The sequence below is a fragment of the Trachurus japonicus genome, chromosome 5 (genome assembly GCF_045865225.1).
Source record: "Trachurus japonicus isolate A0001 chromosome 5, Traja_1.0".
NCBI classification, from domain to species: Eukaryota; Metazoa; Chordata; class Actinopteri; order Carangiformes; family Carangidae; genus Trachurus; species Trachurus japonicus.
In genome coordinates this window covers 15,185,102-15,210,503 of record NC_140911.1, presented here as the reverse complement: position 1 = coordinate 15,210,503, position 25,402 = coordinate 15,185,102, and the positions used below count along the sequence as shown (strand labels likewise).

The window sequence follows — 25,402 nt, the reverse complement described above, 5'->3', positions numbered from 1 at the left end:
AAGCACAAAGCACTGGCCTGTTGAGAAGAGAGAAAGCTCCTGTGTGTTGCGTAGTCAATAAGCTCTTTGTTCGCTGTGCCTGGGAGACCGTTAGCCATGAGGACAGACTGAGACTCCAACGCACCATCATATACCTGAACTTGCACACACACACACACATAGAAACAGACACAAGCCTGTCAGTACACACACACACACACCATACCTAAGCCTGACAGGGAGTCATTCAATCCTCAGTTTTCCTACTTCACCTTCTTTACCACCTTATCAGTTTTTCCTTGACTTTCCCCTTTTTGCTCTTTTCTTCTATCCTCTCTTTCCATACATGCATCCATCTTTCCCTCCTCCATCATCCCTCCCTCCGCTTGGCGTCTTTGTGTTGGAACAACAGAAACTGTTTTTTTTCCCCCAGCCCTCTCGGTCATCGAGGCTGGGGGTGGTGGCGGTGGGAGAGGGTGGGTGTTTTTACCTGAAAGCCAGACAGAGGGCATTTTGTGTTGAACAAGGGAGCGAGGGACAGCGAAGAAGGAGAGGAGAGGGAGTGAGTTGGGTGGGTAAAATGGGGGAGGGTGGGAGACAAGAATGTAAGAGATAGAGGTAAAAGCTTTGTGCAGGTAGCAGAAACAAGTGCAGGAATCCAGGACACGCACTGGTTTTAATGTCTGAGTGACAGTAAAGAAAAGACGGAAATGGAGACGATCTATGCATTCGACTTGATCAGATAAGTGACAGGGAAACGGTTTTGCTTGTGGCCTCAAAATGACTGAGTGAAAGGGAAAAAAACACACAAAAAAACGCAGGATTGCAGCTGATACGGCGAATACAAGATGTAAGTAAAATAAAATCTTCTGGCATTTCATCTCATTTCACTTTTATGAGCATTTCCTGCTTTAAAAAATAATCTATGATTTTCTGTGAACTGTAATGTGCCTCTAAAGTGTACCTCCTGCATTTAATGACCTAAAAAGCTGCACATGAAAGCAAGCGCTGTGGGATTCGGTGGTATTCGAGATGAGAACTTCTGGTTTATACCCCATTTACAGAGCTGCTGGTGCCTGCTCGCTGGCTAATGTTCTGGATGGAGGTTTGTCAGCGGCTACTTAGAGTCCATGAGAAGATGTCAAGCTCCTGTCAACATGAATCAAACTCTCATACAGTGTTTCTGCATTGTGTGTGTGTGTGTGTGTGAAGGCAGCCATAGTATAAATAATGGATAAAGGTCTAATAAGCTTTCTGTGGAATATCTCTGGGCTGTTGACCATTGGGATCAGCATTAGGATTCTGTCACTCAAACGCAAAGGCACAACACCCAGCTTATCTATCCCCTCACACACACACACACACACACACACACACATTTGAGAACACACACACATACACATATATAAATATCCATATGTGCGCGTGCTGGTACGTTCTCCCACACTCTTGCAAACATTGATCGCCTTATCTTGTCGTCCAAACAAGAAGATAACAAATAAACCACATTGTCTGTTTCCACAGAGGATCTCGATAAGACACAAATCAGCTTACACACACACGCACAGGCAAACACACACAGACACACACATAAACATACATATACAAGTGCATACAAGGAGGCGCCATGAGTTTTTGTGGGGATGAGGTTGAAAAAGATGGATTAAAACAAGGATGGATGACTTTGACATTAATCCTACCTGCTTTAAACTCGCTCTGAGTGGCCCTCTTGTTCTGTTCTCAAACTCCACTCCCTTTATCTCTCGTTTCTTCTTATCTCGGCATGTCTTTCCAGCCCTCTGACTTTCCCATTCCCATGCTTGTTGCTAGAGCAGTCTCTCGGAAAGAAGGGATTGCCCTCCAAACTGTGAAGCAGCTCTTTGTTCGCCAGCTACAGGAGGAAATATCCAGAGATTGTGCGTATGTGTGTGTGTGGATTGTTAGTAACCTCGAAGTTGTGTATGTGTGTGTTTTTGTCTATTATCTAAAAGAAACAACAATCTCCTCACCTTGGTCTCAACCAGAAAGCAGATATGCATGTTTTCTTAAACCTTTACCTATTCCTTTAAAGCTCCCATGTTGCATAAAGGTAAACATCCATGATTATAAACCAGGTTGAGGTTCGGTATTAACACTGTGAAAGCATCACAGAGAAATGCACACAGCCAGTATTCAGAAATTGAGCCTTAAAACTAGCTGTCAGAACTTCTGTAACTTTGTGATGTCACAACTATACAGTTAACACCCTCAACTGGGTGGGCCAAACACTGCCCACCCACCTTCCAACGTTGCAGGATTTGGTTTCAGTGGTTTATACTAGAGAGGAGCATCGGGATGTTTCTACATTTGAAATAAAACACCAAAGAAGTGTAAAATATCGGACCAGTAGTTGATCCTGTGAGAGATATGTTCTGTATATACTCAAAGAGCTCTATGGCATGATGGTATCACACTGCTCAAATTACAGCCTGACAAAGAGACATCGGGAGTGAAAATTATCATTTGGCTTGAAAAATTGTCTGTTTAATTACGCGTAATATGTAATTGTGCAAAGCAATCAAAGCAGCATCTGGGACGCCCCACGACTTCCAGATAAAGATACTGGTGTGCCAGAATTTGTTTGCCGTCTCCTGCTTGGTTTGAAAGACTAATACACAATCCTCTGATTTTGCCCCCGAGGAGCACAGAGTGCTTTTCCTGCCAACAGCTATAAGAACAAAGCGAAGGACGGATGACATTATTGCTCCTGTCAGGTAGAAGTGAAGTTGTTCTCTGGCACCTCTGTACCAGACAGCTACATACGTCATGCAAGTTCTGAAAGATGTTAAGTCAGCTTGGTCAGTGCCCAGTGTTTTGTTTTTTGTTTTTACAGAAGGACTGTACTCTACAGTATGATTTTTTGATCTGATAAAGATTATCTCAAGAAACAAAAAGAAAAGTTGTACAATCTGATCTGACTGGTCTGATTAAGGTGTTTTATGGCTTGCACTGTTCTCTATGTAACATTTCACTACCTGTACACCAAACCACTTGCAAGTACAAAACATCAAGTTCTTCACCTCTTTTGGGTAAAAAAATATTCGCAAACTGTGCCTGGAGACCATTTTATTAAGCAGAGCCTAATACAGCAGTCATACAGTTTGGGTATTATGCAGACAGTCCTTGTAGGCCGCAGCGGCCTGCTGATGCTAGAAGAATAATTTGGGCTTCACACAGTTTGTCCACCAGCGAGCACTGAGCTGAAAAACTAATTCTAAAATGTACTTGCAAGTAGACTACATATCTTTATCATTTCCTATACAGACTACTTATCAAAAATTGTATAATACAATATCATACTAGTTTTAGAATTGTCACATATCATGTTAGCTTGTTAGCTAAATTGTTATGGCTGATATTTTGGCTGATATTTTGAGATCAAATATTGGTACTGGTGTTGGCTCCATATAAGACACTGAAGCCCATTATACCAAATCAATTACAGGACTGACAACTTGTTAGAACAGAATGAGCCGCACAGCTAGTCACTCAGTGGTGGGGATATTTGGGCATATCACTGCTTTGAGATGAATAATTTACCAGCAAAACTTTTTTTTTTTATCAAAGTCTTAAATTATTCAGAGTTCTGATTTCCTTTTTCATTAGCTTGTATCATCAACCAAAGAAATCAGTCTAACTCGGCTTTGGGTCCCACCACGGTTGGATCACACATGGTGCAGCACTGTACTCTGGCCCGTGGCTGTTCATTTACGTGTGTATTTGTGGACGCACGTGGGCTGCTTTGCCTCCCTCTCTCTGTTAACGTTGACTCATCCATTTTCAGCCAGTTAATAATTCAGAGGGTCTGCAGGCTGTGTTTTCATCTGTCTCATCACTGCACTCGCCTGTGAAAGAACCCTAAGTAATTACACACACCACCACAACAAGACACCGACTCCAACTACGGCTGGCAGCGTGGCTCGGGATTGAGGGCCAGCGAGTGGAAGTGGAAGTGGGAGTGGGAGTTGGGGGGATGAGGGGAGAGAAAGAATAAGTAGGGAAATGTGTAAGAGGGAGAGGGAGAGGGAGAGGGGTGAGAGGGAGAGCCAGAAGGAGATCGAAGGACAAGGGAGAGAGGGATTGGAGAATACATGGGAGACAAGAAGGATACACAGTGGAGAGAGGTGTCGCAGCACTGTTGTAAATCCTCTGCAGGGCCTTGTAAGCTGTCAGACAAGCTGAGGGTGTTAAAGGCATGAAGTGAGAGGGCTGCAAACACTACGTGGACACACACACACACACACACACACTTCTATCATTGTGTGGGGAGAAAAGTTTATTCCTGCCACCAGCAGGACTGGCTCGCTGCTGTGTTTTATGGCTTTCTATTCCTATGTGATTTTCTCTGGCATGTCACATAGGGTCTAAAGCCATTGGGTACAGAGTGGGAGATCTGCAGACAAGGATTAGATGGATATGTGGAGTGACGGGGGGTGGGGGGGATAAAAGAGAAGCACGTGAAGGTTTAATAGCATATATACTCACACACACACACATACCCGTATACACTGAATGGCCTCAGGCGCTTTTGTCTCTGCTTACAGGCAGCCCAGAGTCTAGCTCGGCTAATTGCCCCCATATGAGACAGGTTGAAGCGCACATCAATCTCTGAAGCCACACACACACACACGCACACACACACACACACACACACAGATGCATGGATGCACTTTATGTCCGGTCTGTGCCTGTGCTTTTGTCATACATTCTCTCTCACTTGCACAGCAGCACACAGACAGACACACACACACACACACACACACACACACACACACATACACACACTATATACTCCCCAGCCAGGCCTGCCAGTGCTGCTGACTCAGGTTGGTATTTAATGAAGCTCTCAGTTTCACCTTGCGTCTCCTAATCTCTACACTCGTTTGTGATTGGCTTCCAGCATGCTATCGAAAAATGTTAATGTTGGAAGTTTAGTGAGCCTTAAGATTTCTTCTGGCTGTGCATATGTGTGTGTGTGTGTGTGTGTGTGTGTGTGTGTGTGTGTGTGTGTGCATGCAAGAGAGAGCAAGAGGAGTGGAAGAGAAAGAGTGAGTAACTGAGATGCAAATGGATGAAGAAAAAGGAAGTGTAGCGGTAAAGAAGTTTCTCTCCCTGAGTGACAGCACTTTAATACACTGTCATGCCAATCTTTACCACTGTGTGTGAGTGTGTATGTGTGTCTGGACTGACCTATTGACTGACCCTCAGTAATGTTCTCTGCATTAAGGTTGTTGCTATGAGAACTCGATGTAGAGACACACACTTATACTCACACACATCGCCTCAAGGATTATATTGACATCTGTCAGATACAAATGTACTGGATTATGCCAGTTTATAAACAGTAGGTCGGTAGTCCATGTAAATGATGGTAAATCTCAGACGAGATTTGAAGCCAAGTGGTTGACAAACAGTTTTCTGACCCATGTTAGCCTTCTGGATTGAACATGACATCCAACACCTCACTCCACTCCTGCTTCCAATGCCACCTCCTTTGAATTAAATGCCAATCTTTGAGGAAGGAGTATGTTCCCAGGTTTCCTAAAGTAGAATCATTTACACTTTAAACACCCTAGCAGCTCAGGGATATGTCCTTCCCTTAAATATTAACCAGAGCCTTTATTTACTCAACTGGCCAGTGTACCTGCGCCTTATTGGAGGCAGGCTTTTATCAGAGAGAGGCATTTATTTCTAATTCCCTCTGTTTTATAAATATATTTGCTCATATTTTACTATGAAGCATCCTTATTTTTATGTTTTCCTTCCATTTGCTCTGTTAATTTGTACACATTAGCAACAACCATATGAACAACAAGAGGTGACGGAGGAGATGGAGTGGAGACTTGCTGTCTGGTGGTGCAAGGCTATTCCTCTTTGAAGCAGAGGATAAGGTCGCCTTCACTCCCATCAGTTTTCACCAACAGTCCACAAACTTTTAAAGACTTTCTGATCATATCCTTGTACCAGTTTGTCCCAGGCGGATACAGCCCCAGGCAGTGGATTTTTAGTTTTCCCCAGCCTGTGTTTGGGGAGAAACTGGGTTTTTAATTGAATTGAGGAAATATGGTATCTGGCCCCCAAAGCTGCTTAGAACCTTACTCCAGGTTCAGCGGTCCAAGTTATCCTTAAATGTAGAAAAAAACGATTAAGAATTTATCACTTCTCAGAACAGAAAGAGATGCATGGTTTGCGTAAATAACTTTGCATTATGTGTTAACGGAGGTCCATGGGTATAGCCACAAACAGTCATGAGGGACCAGTGAGGTGAAGTGACGACTTGTGGTGGTTAGCGGTACTGAAGTTAAACTCACTCACCCATAAAAGACGTGCAAACCCGACCGCCAAGTGGTCATTGACCTCTTGGTGAAACGGTTTGCATCGTCCCCTACGGTGTGGTAGACCGGGGTTTGAAACTCACCTGGGGCATGCCTATAACAACCACATCGGTCACATGTGTACATGTATAGTCCTCACAGGGTCTGAAAGTGAGTTTGGGGAAGTGGTGTCAGACGTCTGGATGCCACTGTGCATCCTGATAAAGTAGTTTCAGGTGAAATTTCCCAATATATGCCACAACTGGAAAATAATCAAGCTCTATTGTAGGCTACCAGGAGGCACTTCTCCATTGTTCACGTAATTATATTTTTTACTTTTGGCAGGTCCTTCAGGCAAAAAGCAAGAGAATCACATTAAGCCAAATGAAGGGAAATCCCTTCATCACAGAGTTCACTAAAAACTTCTCATCACTTTGCCTCAGCAGGCATAAAAGAATGAAATCCCCAATCTCCTTTGATTTCAGATATCTCTGTGTGTTCAAAAGACTTCTTAGGAGAAAAACTCCCCAAAAGCAGCCTGATGTCTTGGCAGATTTGCAGTTGAAGGATAAATGATTTAACACCTCCCCTTCTCCTCCTCCTCCTCCTCCCCTTGCTCCCTTCCCTCTATCTCTCTGTGCAGGTTACGTGGATGCTGCCAGTCAGATAGGCCATGCCCTTCACCTGTGCCTGCTTCTGTGGCCTCAACGGCTTCTGCCGCGGACGGAGGAAGAAGAAAAAGGAGCAAGTGGAGGAAGAGGAGGGTGAGGAGGTAGAGCGTTGGAGGGATCAGGAGACAGAGGTGTGACAGCGGTGCTCTCCTCCCCTTCACTGGGGCTTTATCCTTTTAATAGGCTGGACTGTTCGGCCCAGCTTACTGTGCTCACTACAGACTGTCTGATGTTATGTGATGAAGATACTGTACTGTAACAGGTACTGTCCACGGGCTTTTACTCAAAATTGAATAATTGGGCATTTTTGATTCCATCTGCTCTAGCTCAGATGTTAAAATCCTTGAACCGGATATTGTGTATTTAACAACAGTATCCGTGTCTGAGGCTTCACTTTTTATTTCTTTTCTACTTTTTAAACTCCCTTATTCCTTAAGGCAACGACCACAAAGCTCTCTTGAGCCACATTTCTCAAGATGAATCAGCCTGATGAAAAAAAAAAGCCTGTAAACTCTTAGCTCATCTCCATCTCCCATTTCTGCAGCACTCTAATTTTCCCTTGGCAGCTTGACTGAGAACTTTGCCTCTGCTGATGTGATCCCAGATTTCTTATCCGTTTGATTTCTTGCCATAACTGGTGAACTGTATAAGGTGTGAGGAGGCAACGGGCTCCAGAAATCCATTATTTCTCTCAGTCACACCTCTCACCCACCGATGCCCCATCTTTTCCCATTCTCCTCCTTAATCGTAGCTCCTCCACGGAGGCTGGGTCGGAGCCAAAGCTCGGAGGAGCTCTGCACCTCCTCACCTGCCTTGCGTGTGTGTCAGATCAACTTAGTGAAAACTTCAGCCAAGTGAGAAAGTGTGCAGTAATTTCCAAAGTCACCCATGGAGGGCTGGAGCCCATCTCGCTTTTCACGCTGAGCTGGGCGCGATCTAAAGCCGAGCAGCTGTCCAATCAGCAGCTTAGCTGGAGTGTGAAGATAGGAGTCAAGGGTCAGAATGAGCAACAGTGTCTGTGAGAAGTTCCCTCTCTGATGCCGTAGCATCTCTGTCTCATTAACGGGCAGACGAGTAATTACAAACACACATGCCGAAGCAGACCCATCAATTAATGTCCCCAGGTGGGGGGTGGGGTATGTGTCCATAAATGCCACCGCAGTGCGCTTCCAGCTGTCACCTGTATGAGTGTACGAGTCCGACCGCGAGCGAATGTGTCTGTCTTTCTCAGTGGCTGCAACAATACACTTTCAAACCTGAAACAAGTGGTTAAGATATCCATTGAGCTGCTATGGAGCCGCCTTTTCAGGATGCAACACCGAGACACAAAGACAAAGACGCACACGCACGCACGCACGCGTGCGCACACAGGTCTCATTAGCGTGTGGGATTATGCATGGCACGTCCAGTCAGGCAGTGGAGATGTAATTAACCTTTTCCAGCAGGAAACAGATGCCTGGATGTCACACACAAACACACACAATGACACACCACGCACAGAGACACACACACGTCTGCTGTCAGGGAAACAAAGCCAACGTCACGGTGTCACGGAAACAAAGCCCCAAAAGCGGCGCCTGGCACTCTGTGATAATCCCCTCACGCATATTTACATTCAGGGCTTAGAATATGCCTCGGTGCCGCTGTCTCCACCCCCTCGCTGCTGCTCCACTCCCCTCCACACACACACACACACACGCATGTCCACTCATCCATCTTCTGCTCTCTATCCACATTTCGGCCTTACACTTCATTCACTCTTTTTCCCCCTCCTTCCACTATCTCCTCAATTTTTTACATTCCTCCCAAAACTCTTCTTCCTCATCGGGTTCATCTGTTTATTATCAGTGAACAGTACACGGCCTTGCATGGCAGCTCCCATAGATTAGCCCCCGCTCCCTCTTTCTCTGACTCTGAATATCAGGGATTTCTTCAGGCAGGCAAAAAGCTGCTTTACGACAGATTAATGGACGGGCCTGATTGTGTCTCTTGGTGTGTGTCTGTGCCTGCGTGGAATAGATTGTCTGTTTGCTCATTCTCCTACTACAAGCGGCGAAATGAGACAAAGCTAAAGCCATTTCACAGTGTAGAGCACCTATTATGATTCACTGTGTTACGACGCAGCCCTAATGAGAAAGAGAGAGAATGAGAGGAGGGGCTGGAGGAGGATAGGAGTGGAGGAGAGAGAAAAGACGGTAATGAGAGCGAGAGTTGGATACGGAAGAGGGGGGCTAATGCTAGACAGAGCAGTCATGCTAATTGGCTACAGTGGATAACTTTCTGAGGATGAGTGTGTGTGTGTGTGTGTGTGTCTGTGTGTGTGTGTGTGTATGATGGGGGTGGCGGAGAAAAAAAAAAAAACAGCCCGATCTGTCTGCATTATTCTCGTTTAACGCTCCCTCCATTTCACCTCTTTAATGAGAGGAATATTCGCTCCAGTAATGGCGAAAGACTTGAAATTGGTAACGATTTGTTGCTCACTCACACACACATGCACACACAGACACACACACACACACACAGAGGGGTGATAAGGTGGTGATGGCATGGGGTGGGCTGGAGGGAAATGGTGTTGGCAAGGGTGGGTGTGTGTTTTCCCTCAAGCACCACAACCCAGTCCTTTATGGATCATGGCAATTTTCAGGGATTGTAACTCAAGGACAAACAGCTAAAAATAGAGGGGTGGTGCACGACTCTTGCAATAGCAGGGACGGGAGGAGGAGGGAGGTGGGAGGTGGGAGGAGGTGTGTGTGCATGTGTGTGTTCATGTATGTGTGTGTCTGTGTGTATGTGTGGGTGGGGACAGCGAAAACGAGTCCTGTCGCATTAGATTTGGGTCAGAAACGAGGGAAGAGCCGATGAAGCAGAGAGTGTTACAGACAGCGGGGAGATTCATCACTCGCTGCTCCCTGTACCTCTCCCTCGTCTCCTTCAACACCTCGTCGCCGCCCCCCAAACCCCCCCCCCATCCCTCCACCCTCCTCCGTCTCTATCCACAGCCCCCTTCTGTCCCCTAACACACACATGCACACCTGCCAGAAAGGGGAACGTGATGGTAACAAGGACGAGGGGAGAGAGAGAGAGAGACAGAGAGAGAAAGAGGGAGCAGTTGGTGAGAAAAGATGGTAAACCACTGGAAAGACAAAGGAGAAGTAGCAGGGCAGAAGAGAGGGAGAGAGAGAGAGAGAGAGACGAACCACAGTTAGATAATGTTATAATATTAATATATGCCATTCTATCCAAGGCTCTTGCTGTATAATGAGTCCATACATAAATTCACACTCTGAATGATCCCAGTAGGGGTTGGACTCTTACCCCTGGATTGAATCTGTTCCCAGTGTAAAGGATCAGGCTGTCCTTAAGGAATAGACCATTTTAGAAAACACGCTAATACGCTTTTCTGAGTAGCATGAAAAGAACAACACCACTTTCAAGAATGGCATATAAATTGATACACCACACTGGGGCAGATGTGTGTTGTTGTTGTTTTTTTCACAAGTAAAAATGTGTTAAAATTAGAGTAGAATAAAGGACCTCATGTTGTCAAACCAATGCGGCTGGGTGACGTCATCTCATTTTGTGGTGATGTGCTCCATTAACCAAAGCAGATCTCTATAAGAACTAACAAGAACTATAAAAACAGCCAGCAAGTGCACCTTGAGTTCATTTACCATTCAACACTTGATTGATCTCAGACCTTTATTCTCCTTTCTGCCCCTCCCTATCTCCTGCCTACACATCCGCTGTCAAAATCAAAGAAAGGTTCCAGTCTGATCGTCCCACTACCACCGGCCATGATAGCAGGTTTACCATCATGTGGAAAGCAGCAACGGTAAACAGCTGTAATAGACTACTACCAGCAGTGTTCATCTCTTTTCCCTTTCAGCATCTCCTTCAGGCATCTTGTCCCTTTATTTCTTTCCTTCCCCTTAACCACATCTGTTCTGTTAAGAGGAAAGTGATGGTCCCACCAAGGCTAATTAAGAGAACTGAGATGCAGAGCGCTGATAGACTGGTGATAGAGTCAGACGGCAGAGCACCACAAAGCACGTCGACTGCTTAGAGCTCCCACTGGTCCCAGAGCTTCAGCGCGGGGAACGGTGGTGGTTTTGGTGGGAGGGAATGGGGGAAATGCCAGGAGAGGAGATAAAAATGAGCGGATGAGGAGTAGGAGGAGAGAGACGTATAGCATAATTGAGACTGTAATGGGTTTTGCCAGGAGCACCTGTCAGGGTCAAGTTAAAATGGCTTCAGTGAGAGAGGAGGAGAGGGATGAGTGGACGGAGGAGGAGAGAAGGGGCCAATTGGAGTCAGGATCCCGGTGAGGAGAGGCCCTCGTCCATGCCAGCCTCACCTGATTGCCAATTTGTGCCAGTTTACGGACATCAAACGCCAACGTGAGCCACTTGCAGACACACCGACAGCACTGATTGGAGAGTGCTAACCAGCTAAAAGCGCCCATACACACTCAGTCACACACATGCACGAACCCACGCTGACAACCCACCCACACCGGCTGATTGGACACATCTACGCGCCTAACAAGGTGTCCACAGTGCAGACCTACGCCGCGTGATTGTAAGATAAAACCGTCGCCGTTAAATATCCAATTCTCCCCCATGTCTAGATGAAAATAAGGTGCAGGGCTGATTAGATTGCAGCCCGCTGTGCCAACCGCATGTCTGCGGCATGTTCATTACCAGCCCTCAACCCCCCAACCCCAACCAATCCTATCTCTGTCCGTGTTCCCCCGCCGACCCCAAACACTCTATTTGTGATAGAAAACCTTTTCTGACACCCCTGAGAGCCGAGGTCGATGCCTGAGGAATGATGAAATTAAGTTGAGTAAAATTTATTTATAAGTCGCTGTTAAAGCCGCACCTGGCAATTTAACATGTTGACAGCCCCAAATGGCAGCGAGACATAACTGATTGAAATTTAAGACCACGCTGCTGAGAAACTCTGTTAAAGTGGTGTCAGTAAATGTCCCCGCTCCCGGCCCGCAGAGGGATGTAGGTGATGAAGAGGTGCAGCCATCATTCTGGGGACAAAGTTCTCACTCAGAGCTGTTAAGGATTTATTTATTTTTCTTCTTTTTTTTCAATTTCATTGCAAATATTTGCTGCTATCAAACATTTTTTTTTTATGTCAGAATTTCATTTAAGAAAACAGTGAAAACCTCAACATCTTCACTTTGGCTGATTGTGAAGGAGGATTTGTACTGTGCAGCTTTAACAAATCAAAAGCCATACATCAGATATGAAAAAGCTGATTTAGTAAAGTCAACTGGTTTTTCCAGCTACTGCATGTTAAACCATAGTATGATACTATCATGGATATGTCCTTGGTATTTAGCTTTCTTTCTTTCTTTCTTTCTTTCTTTCTTTCTTTCTTTCTTTCTTTCTTTCTTTCTTTCTTTCTTTCTTTCTTTCTTTTTTTTCGAAACCTGGGGGGAGGTCATATTCTACTTTAGTGTTAGGCAGTTAATGAATAAAGAAGTATGAGCATGCAGAATCAATGGGTGGTGAAATCCATGTCTCTCTAGTTTAATGATTAAGCATAATAGAATATGGTCATACTTCTTAGGCTGAATAAATGATAAAAGAAAAGGCTTGATACAGTCATGGCTGTTTCTCTGAGCTCATGAAAAGCTGGAGATGGAGATTTGTGCTTTTCATAGATCAGAGACATTCAGGTTGGAAAATACCATTCACAGGCAATACTGCTGAAGAGTTTACTGAATAAAGGAAATGTCAAAGGGGCACTCAAGCGTTTTAGTGCAACACTTCCATAAAGTTGGGGACTGATTAGAAAAATAAAAGCAGCAGAGGCCAGCATTTAGTCTGCCGTGTGCTTAAAAAAATAGATCCCTCAGTTCCCATGATGCAGTCTGTTTGTAATGCAGTCTGTCTCCAGCCACTATGACAACATAAAGGCTGTGTAAAAAATCTTCATGACAAGTAAATTGTACATGAAGTAGTAAATCGGTTGAGTGCCCCTTTATTTTATTTTTTCTATCTGTATTTTTAGTGGGGAACTTGGACTCAGGACTCACCAATGTCTATAGTACTGTACTTTTTGTGCTAATTTTAAGTTTGGTGAATATGAATTAGAGTTTTTAAAACACTCAAGGTCTATTTAGTATATTTTAAAAGTACAAACACTGCATCAAAGCACCAAAAATGAATTCTTTTGATTTAAATCCCTCATGTCTGTTCTTGTCCTTCGACACTGACTGGAAAAAAATGAAAGATAATTTCCAAAAAAAAAGCTGCTGTGCCCCCCACCCCCACCCCATTTATTTATGGTTTTTACATGTTCTGCACATTTGCATGGTTATTACTCCACATTTGCTGCCACATAATGACCTTAATTGTTATAATTTAACACCAGCAATAAGCACATCCATTAAAGGTATTTTATATTATATATTTAATATTTTCCTGCCTGTGTTTCTTTTGTTTCAGTATTGATACATAATGAGATTAATTCCTCATTTAAAGGTCCAAAAGCCATTTCAAAATCAACAGTCTTACATCTCCCCCCTCAGACTTTGCTCTGGAGCTCCATTAACAACAAAAGCAAAACATAGCGGGTCAAGGTGGGCGGAGACTGCTTCTTTGAGACATCACAAAGTTACAGAGCTCCCGACAGCTTGTTTCAAGACTAAGTTTCTGAGTACAGGCTGTGTGCATTTCCTTGTGGACTGCGCACTTTGATACTTTCACAATATTAATACAGATCCCAGACCTGCTGTATAATCAAAAAAGACATGGAAATCCACCATTATACAACGTGGGACCTTTAAAATCCATCAGCAGAGTCAGCAGCATCTCTGCCAGCAAAAATATCCAATTTATGTAGTGTTCAAATACGGAAACTCTCCTGGGGTCTTTGGTTTTTGTGGGCTGAAGGTTAAAGGAGATACACAGTGAAGATGGACACTATATTTTTCTCATCACCTTTAAGAGAATCCATAACTCTTTAACAACTTCTTCAAGTGCTCCAGGCTATCCGACCTCACACACACACACACACACAAATACACACACGGACACCACTTTAAACCACTGTAATGCTATTTTATATTTATCATGTGGCCTAGAAATTGAAAGAAATGAGTGTGTATTGAACTGTGTTTTCAAGTGAACAGAGAAAAACAATTCTAATTGGCCCAGGGCTGCAAACAGGTCAGGTGTCCCACATATCTGATGCCAAATCACCATCATCAATGGGAGAAAAATCAATTCCTCTCCCCTCTTTTCCTCCAGTCTTTTCACTTCCTCCTGCTCCACCTCCTGTTCTCCCTCACACCCTTTATCACCCACACACTCACACACACACTTCCACTGGGCTGGTCGATACCAGCGCGGGTATATTGAGCAGTGGCTGTGGTCTAAATGAGAGTTTGATTTCTCGGGGGGGTGTTAGCCCCTGTAACCATGGTGTTGAGTCACCATCAGCGACCTCTTCGCCAAACGCTGATTGATGAAGTGTGTGTGCGTGTGTGTGTGCGCACGGATGTGTGTATATACTTTAAACACCTTTTGATTTAGTTGTGCTCAAGAACAATGCTTTTCATTAGAGGCTGATAGTATTCATTAAGAGCAATTCAGTTGGGCTACTAATTAGCTGATCTGCTCTTGAACACTTCATTCTCCTTGAAAAACAATGAAGCGTGGCATCACACAAACACAGACACACACTAACGTGGAGACAACGGCTGCATGTTGAGACGCTTCTGCACTAGTTCATCAGAATGAAAACTTGCTGCAGCCAAATCTTTGTTTGGGAAGCTTTTGCTTTGCTTTCTCTGGCGTTGAGCCTCTCTGCCCAAACAGCAAATACACTCATGTCATTTTGAAACTATTCACAACATTTACCAAGCTACTGATTTGGTCTAAACCAACAAAAAGCCTGTGCCTTGGATCCAGCGTGTGGCCAAAGCCACTGAGCAAACAGCTCTGTGTTATACCCAGAATCCATCCATTAACTGTCCACACTTTGAGTTTGTTTGACAGCCCTGTTAACCCTCTGTGCTCGCTGCCGCCGTAGCAACACACACAACAGCTCACACTGGCGTCTGAGTGTGTGTAATGCACTCCTCCTCCTCTTCTCCTCTGTAGAGTTTTTATATTATTCATATCTCTGGGCCTTTGTGGCGAGAAACAAGCGAGGCAGAAATGGGGAGTGAAAACAGAGAAGGAGGAAGGACCTTTGACAGAGTAACATTGACAAACAGCTCGACATAGTGAGATACATAAACATGAGGTCAGAGAGTATCGCAGTGGGAGACGGAGAAGGAAGAAGGAGAAGAAGACAGGGGGAAGAGAAAGAATGTGTGTGTGTGAGCGCAGCAAAGACAGATATACTGCCTCAGAAAGGTTGTCTCTCATTGACAAGCTCTCACTCTGTTTAGGAAATCCACCCATCTGCACTGCACTGCACACACAACATGCATGATACTGTGTGTGTGTGTGTCTGTGTGATGGAGGAGAGAATGTGCTAGTGGTCGACGTGGTGCAGGAGAGTGTGTGTTTGTTATGCAGAGCACGTCAAGAGTCCTAGGGTTCTCCTTTTGCAGCAAAGCCTCATTAAAGAGACACTTGCCTTAAAGCAAGGATATAGACCACACACACACACACACACACACACACACAGGCTCAATACCAACACCAGAGACTCACTGAGGCTAACAGAAAACGATGCACACACTCACACATAGAAGCTACTTCGGACAAATCGAATAGAAATCTCAGCGAAGGAATAAATGCGGAGCAAGTGGAGAAATAAATACGGTGCAGTAAATGTCCCCCACTCCAGTCCCTTCTTTTTTTTCCCATTTCCTTTCCTTTTTCTCCATATGAATAAAGTTTCATTAATCCACCGGCCGCCCCTTCCCTCATCTCATACTAATATTATATTCATGTATATTTGATTGTGTCAACTCTGTGGAGATTGGCTATGCTGTATCTTGTGTGCCTTTTAAAAATGCATCTATGAATAAATAATGTCTGTATCTGCTGATTGAAAAAGCCATATTGCCAGAAAGCCATGATGAAATGATAATGTAATATCTGTCCCTGTGTTGAATAAAGCAAAGCCCCCCCACCCCCCCCTCCTCCCTTTTTTGTATTTCTCTCAGTAAATGAAACCTAAATCTCTTGCAACTGCACCTTACACTGCCTGATGACATTCTCTTGTGTGGTTTGCACTGCCGCTGAGTGTGTTTTAATAAAGAGAAAGCCTCTTTCTATACATCTGAGTGCTGTGTGGTTGTTTGGCGATATTAATAAAGAGAAGCAAGCTGTTTCCCCAAGTGGCTCCCCTGCTAATTGACAGTGATAGCAGAGACTCGTCTCCTGGGCTGATGTTGGGAGCCTAATAAAGATGCATTACTACGAGGCTGTGAGAATGATGCAGATCGCTGTGCACCCCCTACACTTCTCCTCCCTCTCTCCCTCCCTCCCCCCTTTCCTGTCCACCTCCTCCTCCTCATCTCCCCACACAGGCTGGTTAAAACTGATAAACTGCGCCAAAAAGAGAGAGAGAAGGGGGATGTAAATAATGAAACAGGAGCAAGTGGAAGGAAGAGTTACAAGATGAGGTGAAAAGAGAGTCAAGGAAGGAAACACAGCGTACAGATAGAGACAGGGTGTGAGTGAGTGAGAGAAATCCCATTAGGAGTGAATCCATGCCTAATGAATAAAATGCTAAGTTGGCTATTGCCTGTTTAATTTTACAAATTCTTAATTGGCGTGACATTTAATGTGAAAAACTCCAGCCTCTCCGTCACCCCGTGGTGTCAGACTGTAAATAAAATACACACAACACTTGACAGGCAGCCGCTGCCGCTCGTGGCTTTGATATACTCTCATTAGCATAGCAACAGCGAGCTGACCATCCGCAAGGGATACAGTAACCCAGGCAACCAGAGCTGGCCAGTCCAACTATGGGAACCAGAGGCACAAATGGAGGCTTCCTTCCAGTCTCCATCCTAATATAACAACACTCTCAGGGTCTGAGCAAACACACTGCAAACATTTATACCCAAGGGTGGAAGTAATGATTTGCAATTCTTACCATAAGTGAGCAACATTTCTACGTGCGGTTCTAGAAACTTTCTGTATCACATGTTCTAGTGTGATGAATTTTGAATAGTGTGCACTAGCTGCAGGCTCTCCACAAGACAGAAAACAGAAACTTATAAATTTACATGTGATTATGGAGGGCAAATCTCAAAACACGGGACACACTTTATTCTTTTATGTGCCTCGTTGTTGTGGTATGAGGGTGAATATTGAAAAATCAGTAGCTCAATAGAGCTGACATAAGTTTTTAACATCTGGTGATTGTATTTAGCCTTCAAAAATCATAAAAGTGTTGTTCATTAGTGAAAAAGTGTCCTGTTGTATAACACATTTAAATAATAATAAAAAATGTCTGTCACAAAGATTATTTTGTGCCATCCTTTTTGTCAAGGTGATGCTAACTTCTAAATTGGCCTACACAAACTCGCCCCTGCATATGTAAAGGTTGACTTGGTTAGGGTTAAGGAAAGATTGTGGTAATGGTGAAAACAAATGAAAACAAAAGATAATCAAATGTTGAGGAACTGCACATTTGAACCAAAATTGAATGATATTTTTCCTAAATTGAATGAATAGATTTTGTGCTTAAACCCAGTCAAGTTATGATTCTTACTTTAATAACAATGGTGAAAATGACATACACCGGTAGGTATACAGTAGCGGTGTGTTGTGACATGACAACAGAGGCCCATTATGCATGCTGCTGTTGGTGCGCAGTTTCTGGAGATTCTCCTATGGATCATGTAAGACGGTTGAATAAATGACCTATATGGTTGTTCATGTTGGAGGACCAAGAAGATATAATAAATGGTGACATGAGGAATTATCCAATATGGTTGGTTGGTTTATGTTTACCTGACAAGAACCTCCAGAGACCTTGTTTTGGAGTGAAATATTATTATAATCATGAATAATAGCATGTCAGTAGATTTAGATACATTTCTGCCAAGTGACACCTGGAATGGGTTCATTTAAATCCTCTTCCTGTTTATTTTTTAAAAATGATTTTACGGCTTTGAGTTGCGTAGATTAAGAAGATTGTGTTTCCCACATTATAATCTGCGCATGCATTTGTACCTATACGCCTTAAATATAGACTCCACACTGGCAGATGGAACAGTGTCAATCTCTTGTTGTCGCTTGGCATGGAAACCTCGCAGCGTTTTTGAAATGCATATGGTGGATCCTGCACAGATGGATACCTCGCACTGGCAATTTTATTCCACCTGTCACTGTCGGTCCCACCTGCCTGACACATAGATACGCACAGTCTCACACACACACACACACATGCTGCACACACACATATGGTAGAGTGGCGGAGGCGGTGGTACTGTAGTTAATTAGAATTTAACAAATCAAAATGCGTTTTCTCAGTACCTCGGTGTGCGGGGGGGTTAATTGTGTGGGCAGAGTGACTAGCTTCAGAGCTGTTTGTGTTAACTCAATACAGAAACACAGGCTAAGTATGGGAGCTTCTAATAATAGAAGCATGGACAGATTGGAAAATCCTCTGCACAAGCAGAATAAAAGTGCTTTAACTACATCTCTGAGTAAGCACAGAGGCAGTGGGTGAGAGAAGGAGGAAGAGGAGGAGGGAAAGTTGAGAAAGACAAGATGGAAAAGAAGGAGAGGGTTTGTTTTTACTCCATTCGCGCTTTGTGATTGTGAAAAAGTGGCGCTGCTCAGTTTTCAGACAGTGCTGTGGTGATGTAGCAGGCTTTTTCCAGCACAGAGTTTCAGCGTGTTCTTTGTGTGAAGCCTTGTGCAGACCCTCTGCAGGCCTCCCAAAGACACAACTCTTTAATGAGCATATCGATCAGTGTTTCTCACACCTTCATTTCCCCCAAAGAGAGAGTGGAAGAGAGAGAGAGAGACTGGGTGAGAGGAGAAGAAAAGGATAGCGAAAAAAGCAATGAAGAGACGAAAGCTTTAGAAAAGCTTTAGACTCACAAAGTGGGGCTTTTTTTCTAAAGACCGCAGGGGAGTCGGCTTTGTGCCTGTAAAATTCAATTTACCTTTTCACAGATGGGCTATACTGCAGCTGGTATTGAGGTGCCCAACTCATAAGCTGCTCTCAATGCGTGTGTGTGTGTGTGTCTGTTTCTGCTTGTACTGTATGTGTGCACACAAGTGAATATGCATGCTTGTGTGTGTGTGTGTGCACAGGTGCTTGTATGCCCATTTTACTTGCCTGTCACGTGTGTGTGTGTATGTGTGTGTGTGTGTATGTGTGTGTGTGTGTGTGTGTGTGTGTGTGTGTGTGCGTGCGTGCGTGTGCGCGCAGAGAGTAAAGCAGCGGTGTAAGCCACCCTGGTGTGAATCAGGGTTTTCTCCCGGAGCACCGTCTCGCTCCAGTCACTTCTCTGCATTACATTACTTCTCCGCCTCCACCCACCCAGCACCACAGACAGAGAGGGCGGGAAAGAAAAAACATCAAAGAAAGCCAGTGAGTCTGTGGAAGCAACTTAAATTGCAGGAATAAGACTTCTTTGTTGACAGTGAAAGCTGTACGTTTTTGTTATTGTTGTTTTTTGGGGGTGTTTTTGGGCGGAGGGAGATGGAACTGTTGTTAACTACTGTATCACCCCTGTGTCTCCTTGGTGGCGCTGGTGGCACTTAAGCAAACATCACATTGAGTGATAATAATATGCTGTGTCAGCGGAACATCCGGATCCACTTTGTATGCCCCTGTAGTTCTTGCAAGTGACACTGTGCAGCAACATTTCCTCACAAAATCAATCCCTCTCAACACCTGGCAGGCGTCTGGGTTCGGTGTGAGCTGCAGAAAGCATCTACCAAGGACATGTTTGTTTGTACTGGTAACTTTGAATACACCTTTGAAAGCATTTGCTTTATTGTCAGTGACTATAAAATGAATTTATATGCTGGAAGGTACATCGTATTTAGGCCACGTGCAGAATAAGAAATTGTGCAGGAATAAATTGAGAGAATACACCCACTGGATTTAAACCATAAAAACTGTATATAGAACCCAGAAGTACTCAAATAAGAAATCTATCTTTATACAGCAGAAGACTGTTACTCCAGTCTTCACTTTTTGCATAAAATAAATATAGGCATATTGTAACATTGTAACTGTAATAAATTCATGTTGCACAACTTGATTATCATTACCTTTTAAGTTGTTTAGGTATCCATTTACACAATAATGACGTAAGGCGAAATATGACATACAATCCCATCCTAGAAAGGAAATTACATTATTTGGGTTGAAAATTGGTCTAATTATCTAAAAAGTCCAGCAGTCCAGTTTCTACTGTATGTCTGATGTAAATTGTGTTACTTCTTGTTTATGATGTTAGAACTTTCACCAGAAGAAAGCCAGGTTGAAAAAAAGCTGGTGTGTCAAATTTTAGTGAGCTATTTGGGTCCTGACCAGGTTTGGGGCCGTAACTCCTGTAATTTTTGCCTCTTTTATTGCATATGCTAATAGTCAGAAGAGCAGATTGATCAGTGCCCCTATAAGCAATTGCTAGCTCATCAAATACATATAAAAGGATAAAGACTCCAATGAAATTTGGCAGTGGCAGATGGAGTATCCCCTCTTAAGTGGCCTATGTCCTGCAGACTGTAGCTCCATCAGCTCTCTGAGGCTCTGGTGGAGATCTGGCATTGATTTACAGAAATTGCTTGGACAGAGCTTTGGTTCGCACTGAGACTTTCCTCTATAGTGTTTTCTTTTTTAACAACTTGTTGGTTAAAATCGTAACAATCGGTTATTTGAATTTTCATCTTAATGACTCAACCGCTTAAAATCTACCTGAATTTCTTCTCTTTAACTTCATACAAGTCGTTTTGGTTTCTGCCACACAGAGTGGCGTACACTCACCATTGTCTATGTTTGCTTGAAGGATTTCCTTGTCAGTGACCACAAGTGTGTTCTTTTTGATGTATACTTGTAAAAAAACACATCGTATTAATCAGAGCATGGCTGAAAAGTTCACAGCTGTATATTTGACCCATATGTGCTATTGATGATGTAGAATCCAGTTAATTACTGGACAATGCTCCTCTCCACTGGATATACTGGATCCTTTTAAATCCAAACAAATCTCCTCTGTCAAACTTGACCTTGGATGGTATTTTGGGGGCTTTTTGTTCCTTTACTCACAGTGAAAATAGACAGCAAATATAGGGAGAGAGATGTATAGTACATGGGTCAGAAGCTCCATCAGGGACCTGCTTCCCAGGACTTTTACCCCTCTGTGGTAGGCACCCTAATCACTCGAATGTCCCCAAAGCCTCACCCTGGATTAATGAGTCCATCATCAGTTTTAGGTGAAAAGGTCGGAACACTGCACTGCTGGAAAGCCATCAAACCGGAGGTCCATCAGCTGCATTTTAAAGATATTTTAATCATTTTGGAAAAAATGATGAGGGGTGTTCAGACTGCTTCTTTTGCTCAACTCATATCAACCAACAAAAGAAATTCGGAAGTTCTCTTTGACATGACGATCACTATTTTCTCTCCTACTGTGCCACAAGCACCTATCTTCTCCAACACTGATTGCAATAACCTTCTTCAAAGTTTTCGGACAAAGTTGCTGATATCAGAGCAACTACTCCCCCCGTATCAAACCATTGTACCATTGAGCCTTCTTCAAAAATCAGAATTCACCTTCTCCTGAATACTACATCATTGTACAGAAAATATTGTGTATCCACTTTGACCTTCTTCCCTCGTCTTTGTTTTCCGTTGTATGTTTTCAGTTCCAAATATTTTTAGTCTGGCTCAATTATGGAAACCATGATGTTAACCCTTACAACTGACCCTCTATACCTCCAAACTACCAAGCAGTTTACAGGTCTTTAAGAAACACACAGTCTTTAAGACTTCTATCAATTGGGTGGTTCTTAATCTCTGTGCACCAGAAATGGTCCAATTATCTGTGAGTGATTTGAATGCAACTGTGGTTGCAGATTATGAGGAACCCTTATGAGGTGTTGCATGACCTCAGGTCTGTTTTTGTTACCACCAAACGTGGTATTCCATAAATAGTCTAAACAGGTTGGTGGGGATTTCCAGTTGTGCAATTTTGCTCAAGATTGACTGTCATCGTATGTTGCTGATTGGAGTCTTTCACTCTGTGTGTCAGTTAATGACAGATAAACCTCTGACATGCTGGTGCCCTACAGTTGTCTGCTACCTCCTGCTACCTCAGACTATGAATGTTGTAGTGAGATCACAATTTTATGCAGAGGACTTTCAGCTGTATTGTTCTTTTAAACCTAATGAGATCATGACCAAAAGATCGTATTCAACTGTCGATTTCTAATGAATGTTTGGACGCAGTCATCATCCAATGGTTAAAAACATACAATGACAATTTCTGTTATGGACCATTTGATTATATATGACACTACCTATTGTTTTTAATGTAAGCCCACTCTCACAATGTGACTTGTGTGTCAGTCCCCTACACTCTTCCGTTTACTGGGGTCAACACATTCACCAGATTCACCTCCCAGACCAGCTCGTGTAACATCTCCATCCAGTCTCTGTCGAAGTGACATGTTTTGTTTATGGAGAGGGCATCAAAGGACAAGATGCTGCACAACACAGACACTGTGAGTTTCTTCCTTTCTCATACATTATTATTTTGTTTGCAACCTTGCAAACACAGGCCAGTGTAATTTGGCAAAAAGAACAATTTATTTTTCAGAGAAACTGAAAATTAAGGAAAACAAATATAAACTCTGAGCTAAAACAACAGTAAAAAGAACTCGAGAGGAGAGGAGACCACACAGGAGAACACAGTGAAGGGCAGCGGGTGGCACCAAATCATAAACCAAACCAAAACAAAAGAAAACAAAAGCAGCTTCCCTCTTCTGAACCCCCATTTCTTTATCTACAACTGTTGAACATAAAGTGTTGGAATAAATAACACTGGCTAAGTGGGGCCACCACCCATAACCTAGTGTTTAATAGACAATCCTGAAACTATGTGTGGAAATAACAAAAACAACCTAGACCGCCCCCCCCCCAAAAAAACAACAACAACAACAACAACAACAAAAAAAACCACAGCCATGTAATTTAATTGAGTTAACAATACATCCCAATTTAAGTAAGTAAAAATTTCACACAATACACACTCATTAACACCATGCTGAGAGGAGAGATGGGCTGCTCACATGAATTCACACCCGCCTTCAAAAACTGGCTTTTATCAGGTTGTGCAATCAGTCAGCAAGCTGAGGACTGGCAGCTTGGGCTGAACAAAAGAGAAAGGAGGAAGCAGCCGATGATGGGGGAAGACCAGCTTTGGCACAGGTGGGCGGCCCCAGAAAATGAAGTAGAAATCCCCTCTTGATCAATGATTGATGGCAACCGGCTGGAGAAACAACTGCACAACAACAAAACATCAAAATATCATATAAAGGGAGTGGGACATCGTTTAGCTCACTAGGTAGAGCGGGTGTCCGATATGCAGAGGCTGCAGTGGCCCTGAGTTTGATTCTACCAGTGGCCCTTTGCTGTATGTCATTCCCCCTTTCTCTGTCTCTCCTGTCAATTAAAGCATAAAAGCCCCTCCAAAATACTTAAATTGATATATAAAACATATATATTATGAAGGCCATCACATAAAACGCACTGGGTCTGAATTCATTTTTACCAGTAGCTATGATAAATTGGTGAACCTGCTGAACTGGCAAAAGCAAACCAGCCAAATATAAGGCTATACCTCTAACACTCTACAGTCAACATGTGCTCAGTAATCTACATATTCGTAATCTGTGTGGCATTTTGGTGTCAAGTGCCAAGTGCATGGTGCGGTGCAATTCAGGCAGCTCAAAGTAATCACAGTTCATGTGTCCACGACCTTTAGCTTTGCACTCACCAGTTAAACCAGGGCCTTCAGAATAAAATAACTGCAATTATCTTTAGACAGTATTGAGGCTGACTATACGTCCACAGCATACAACCTTTAGCAGTAGTCATAACATTATAGAGCAGCTCTACAACACTCTGATCCTGATCCTCCATTCAAGACTGCACTTCAGAGAGAGGGTGTCCTTGAGATGCTGAATCGCTTTGCTTGCTGGCTGTAAAATTTTGTGCATAACCTTTTTATGCATGGGTTTCATTTTGTATTTTGCTTTTATTCAAATTGAAAAAAAACCCCCAACCCCTCTGTCCTTTTTTATTCAGTTTTCATTTGGCCCGTGAATATGTGACTGCTAAAGTCTGCACTTGTGTGACCACATGGTTTGGTTTATACCCCACGGTCCCATCAACCTAAATGGAGTCCAGCCGTCCAGGTGTCCTTTTATTAGTTGTGCTTTATGTCTATTTTGCTGAGAGAGAAAAAATGAAAGAGAATGAATCAGTGAATGAGCAAAACAAAATAAAAAAAGTGGAGAAAGGAAGCAAGGGGGCAGACATGAAATGAATACAACACTGGAAAAAAAAAGAAAGAGGTAAAGAAGATGTGAGGATGAAGGTGGGAGGGAGATGAAACAGGCGAGATGAAAAGAGAGATATATCGAGGGCAGCCTATGTGTGACTGTGATTGCTCTGTCAGGTCCCATTAGCTTGACTTAGCCTTCAGTGTTGTTGCATGTGAATGTTTGTGTATTCGGGTATGGGTCCGTAACCGTGTTTGCAAGCATCACTCTGCTCTTCTTATAGTGAAGAGGAGGAGGAGGAGGAGGATTTTCTCCTTCGGCATCCCAAAGTCTCTGCAAACTCAAATATGAAACAGAAAAGAGAGAGAAGGAGAACCGGTAGCAAGTCTTCATACTACAATTACAGTGACACTCCCTCCTGTTTCTCTGCAAGTGAAGATACAGAGCAGCTCCGGAGCAGTCACAGCAACTTCTTTGACATTTTCCGAAAACAAAAAGTGGCTCACTCACATCGACAGTGCAAACGTCAGAGTTGAAAGGGAGTAACAAGAGCAGTGGGGAATCTATTCCCTCTGTGCCTGTCACTCTCTGTTTCTCTGTAGGTCTACCTTTCTGTCTTTTTCTCACTCATTCTCTACACATTTGTGCCCAGAGACAATTTATTTCTAAAATATTTGAACTATATTGAAGCTCTAAAGTTTTGATATCCAGACAAACATATATTTGTGGTTTTAAAAACCATGTACTGTAGGGAAAGTGCTGCTCAACCGAGCTCAAGAGAATCAAGGGTTTCAGAGGCCAGGCATTTGCACTCCCTGGTTTTAAAAACCAAAAAACATCTTTACTGATTCTCTCTCAAGCTTCTGTCTGGGGCTCTGGTAACAACAGGTCAGTGAGCCAATCAGAGCAGATACTCTGAGCGTTACTTTTGATT

General features: G+C 43.4%; 1 protein-coding gene and 1 long non-coding RNA gene across 3 annotated transcripts; one reads left to right on the top strand and one right to left on the bottom strand.

Annotated features, from left to right (window-relative positions):
* Positions 1-261: 261 nt before the first annotated feature.
* On the bottom strand, positions 262-2,130 carry LOC146987286 (uncharacterized). 2 transcript variants are annotated; one of them, XR_015035922.1, is made up of 3 exons: positions 2,037-2,130; positions 1,680-1,870; positions 262-469 (listed from the first exon to the last, which is right to left on the bottom strand). It is a non-coding gene; the product is annotated as an uncharacterized LOC146987286 (long non-coding RNA). The 2 variants fall into 2 exon arrangements; XR_015035923.1 differs by having other exon boundaries at positions 1,989-2,124.
* A 4,843-nt stretch (positions 2,131-6,973) lies between these two features.
* Positions 6,974-8,950, top strand: blacat1 (BLACAT1 overlapping LEMD1 locus). The gene has a single exon (XM_085776509.1). It carries the CDS (start codon positions 7,006-7,008, stop codon positions 7,138-7,140), a length of 135 nt encoding a protein of 44 aa, XP_085632635.1. The 5' UTR covers positions 6,974-7,005; the 3' UTR covers positions 7,141-8,950.
* The last annotated feature ends 16,452 nt before the right edge of the window (positions 8,951-25,402 follow it).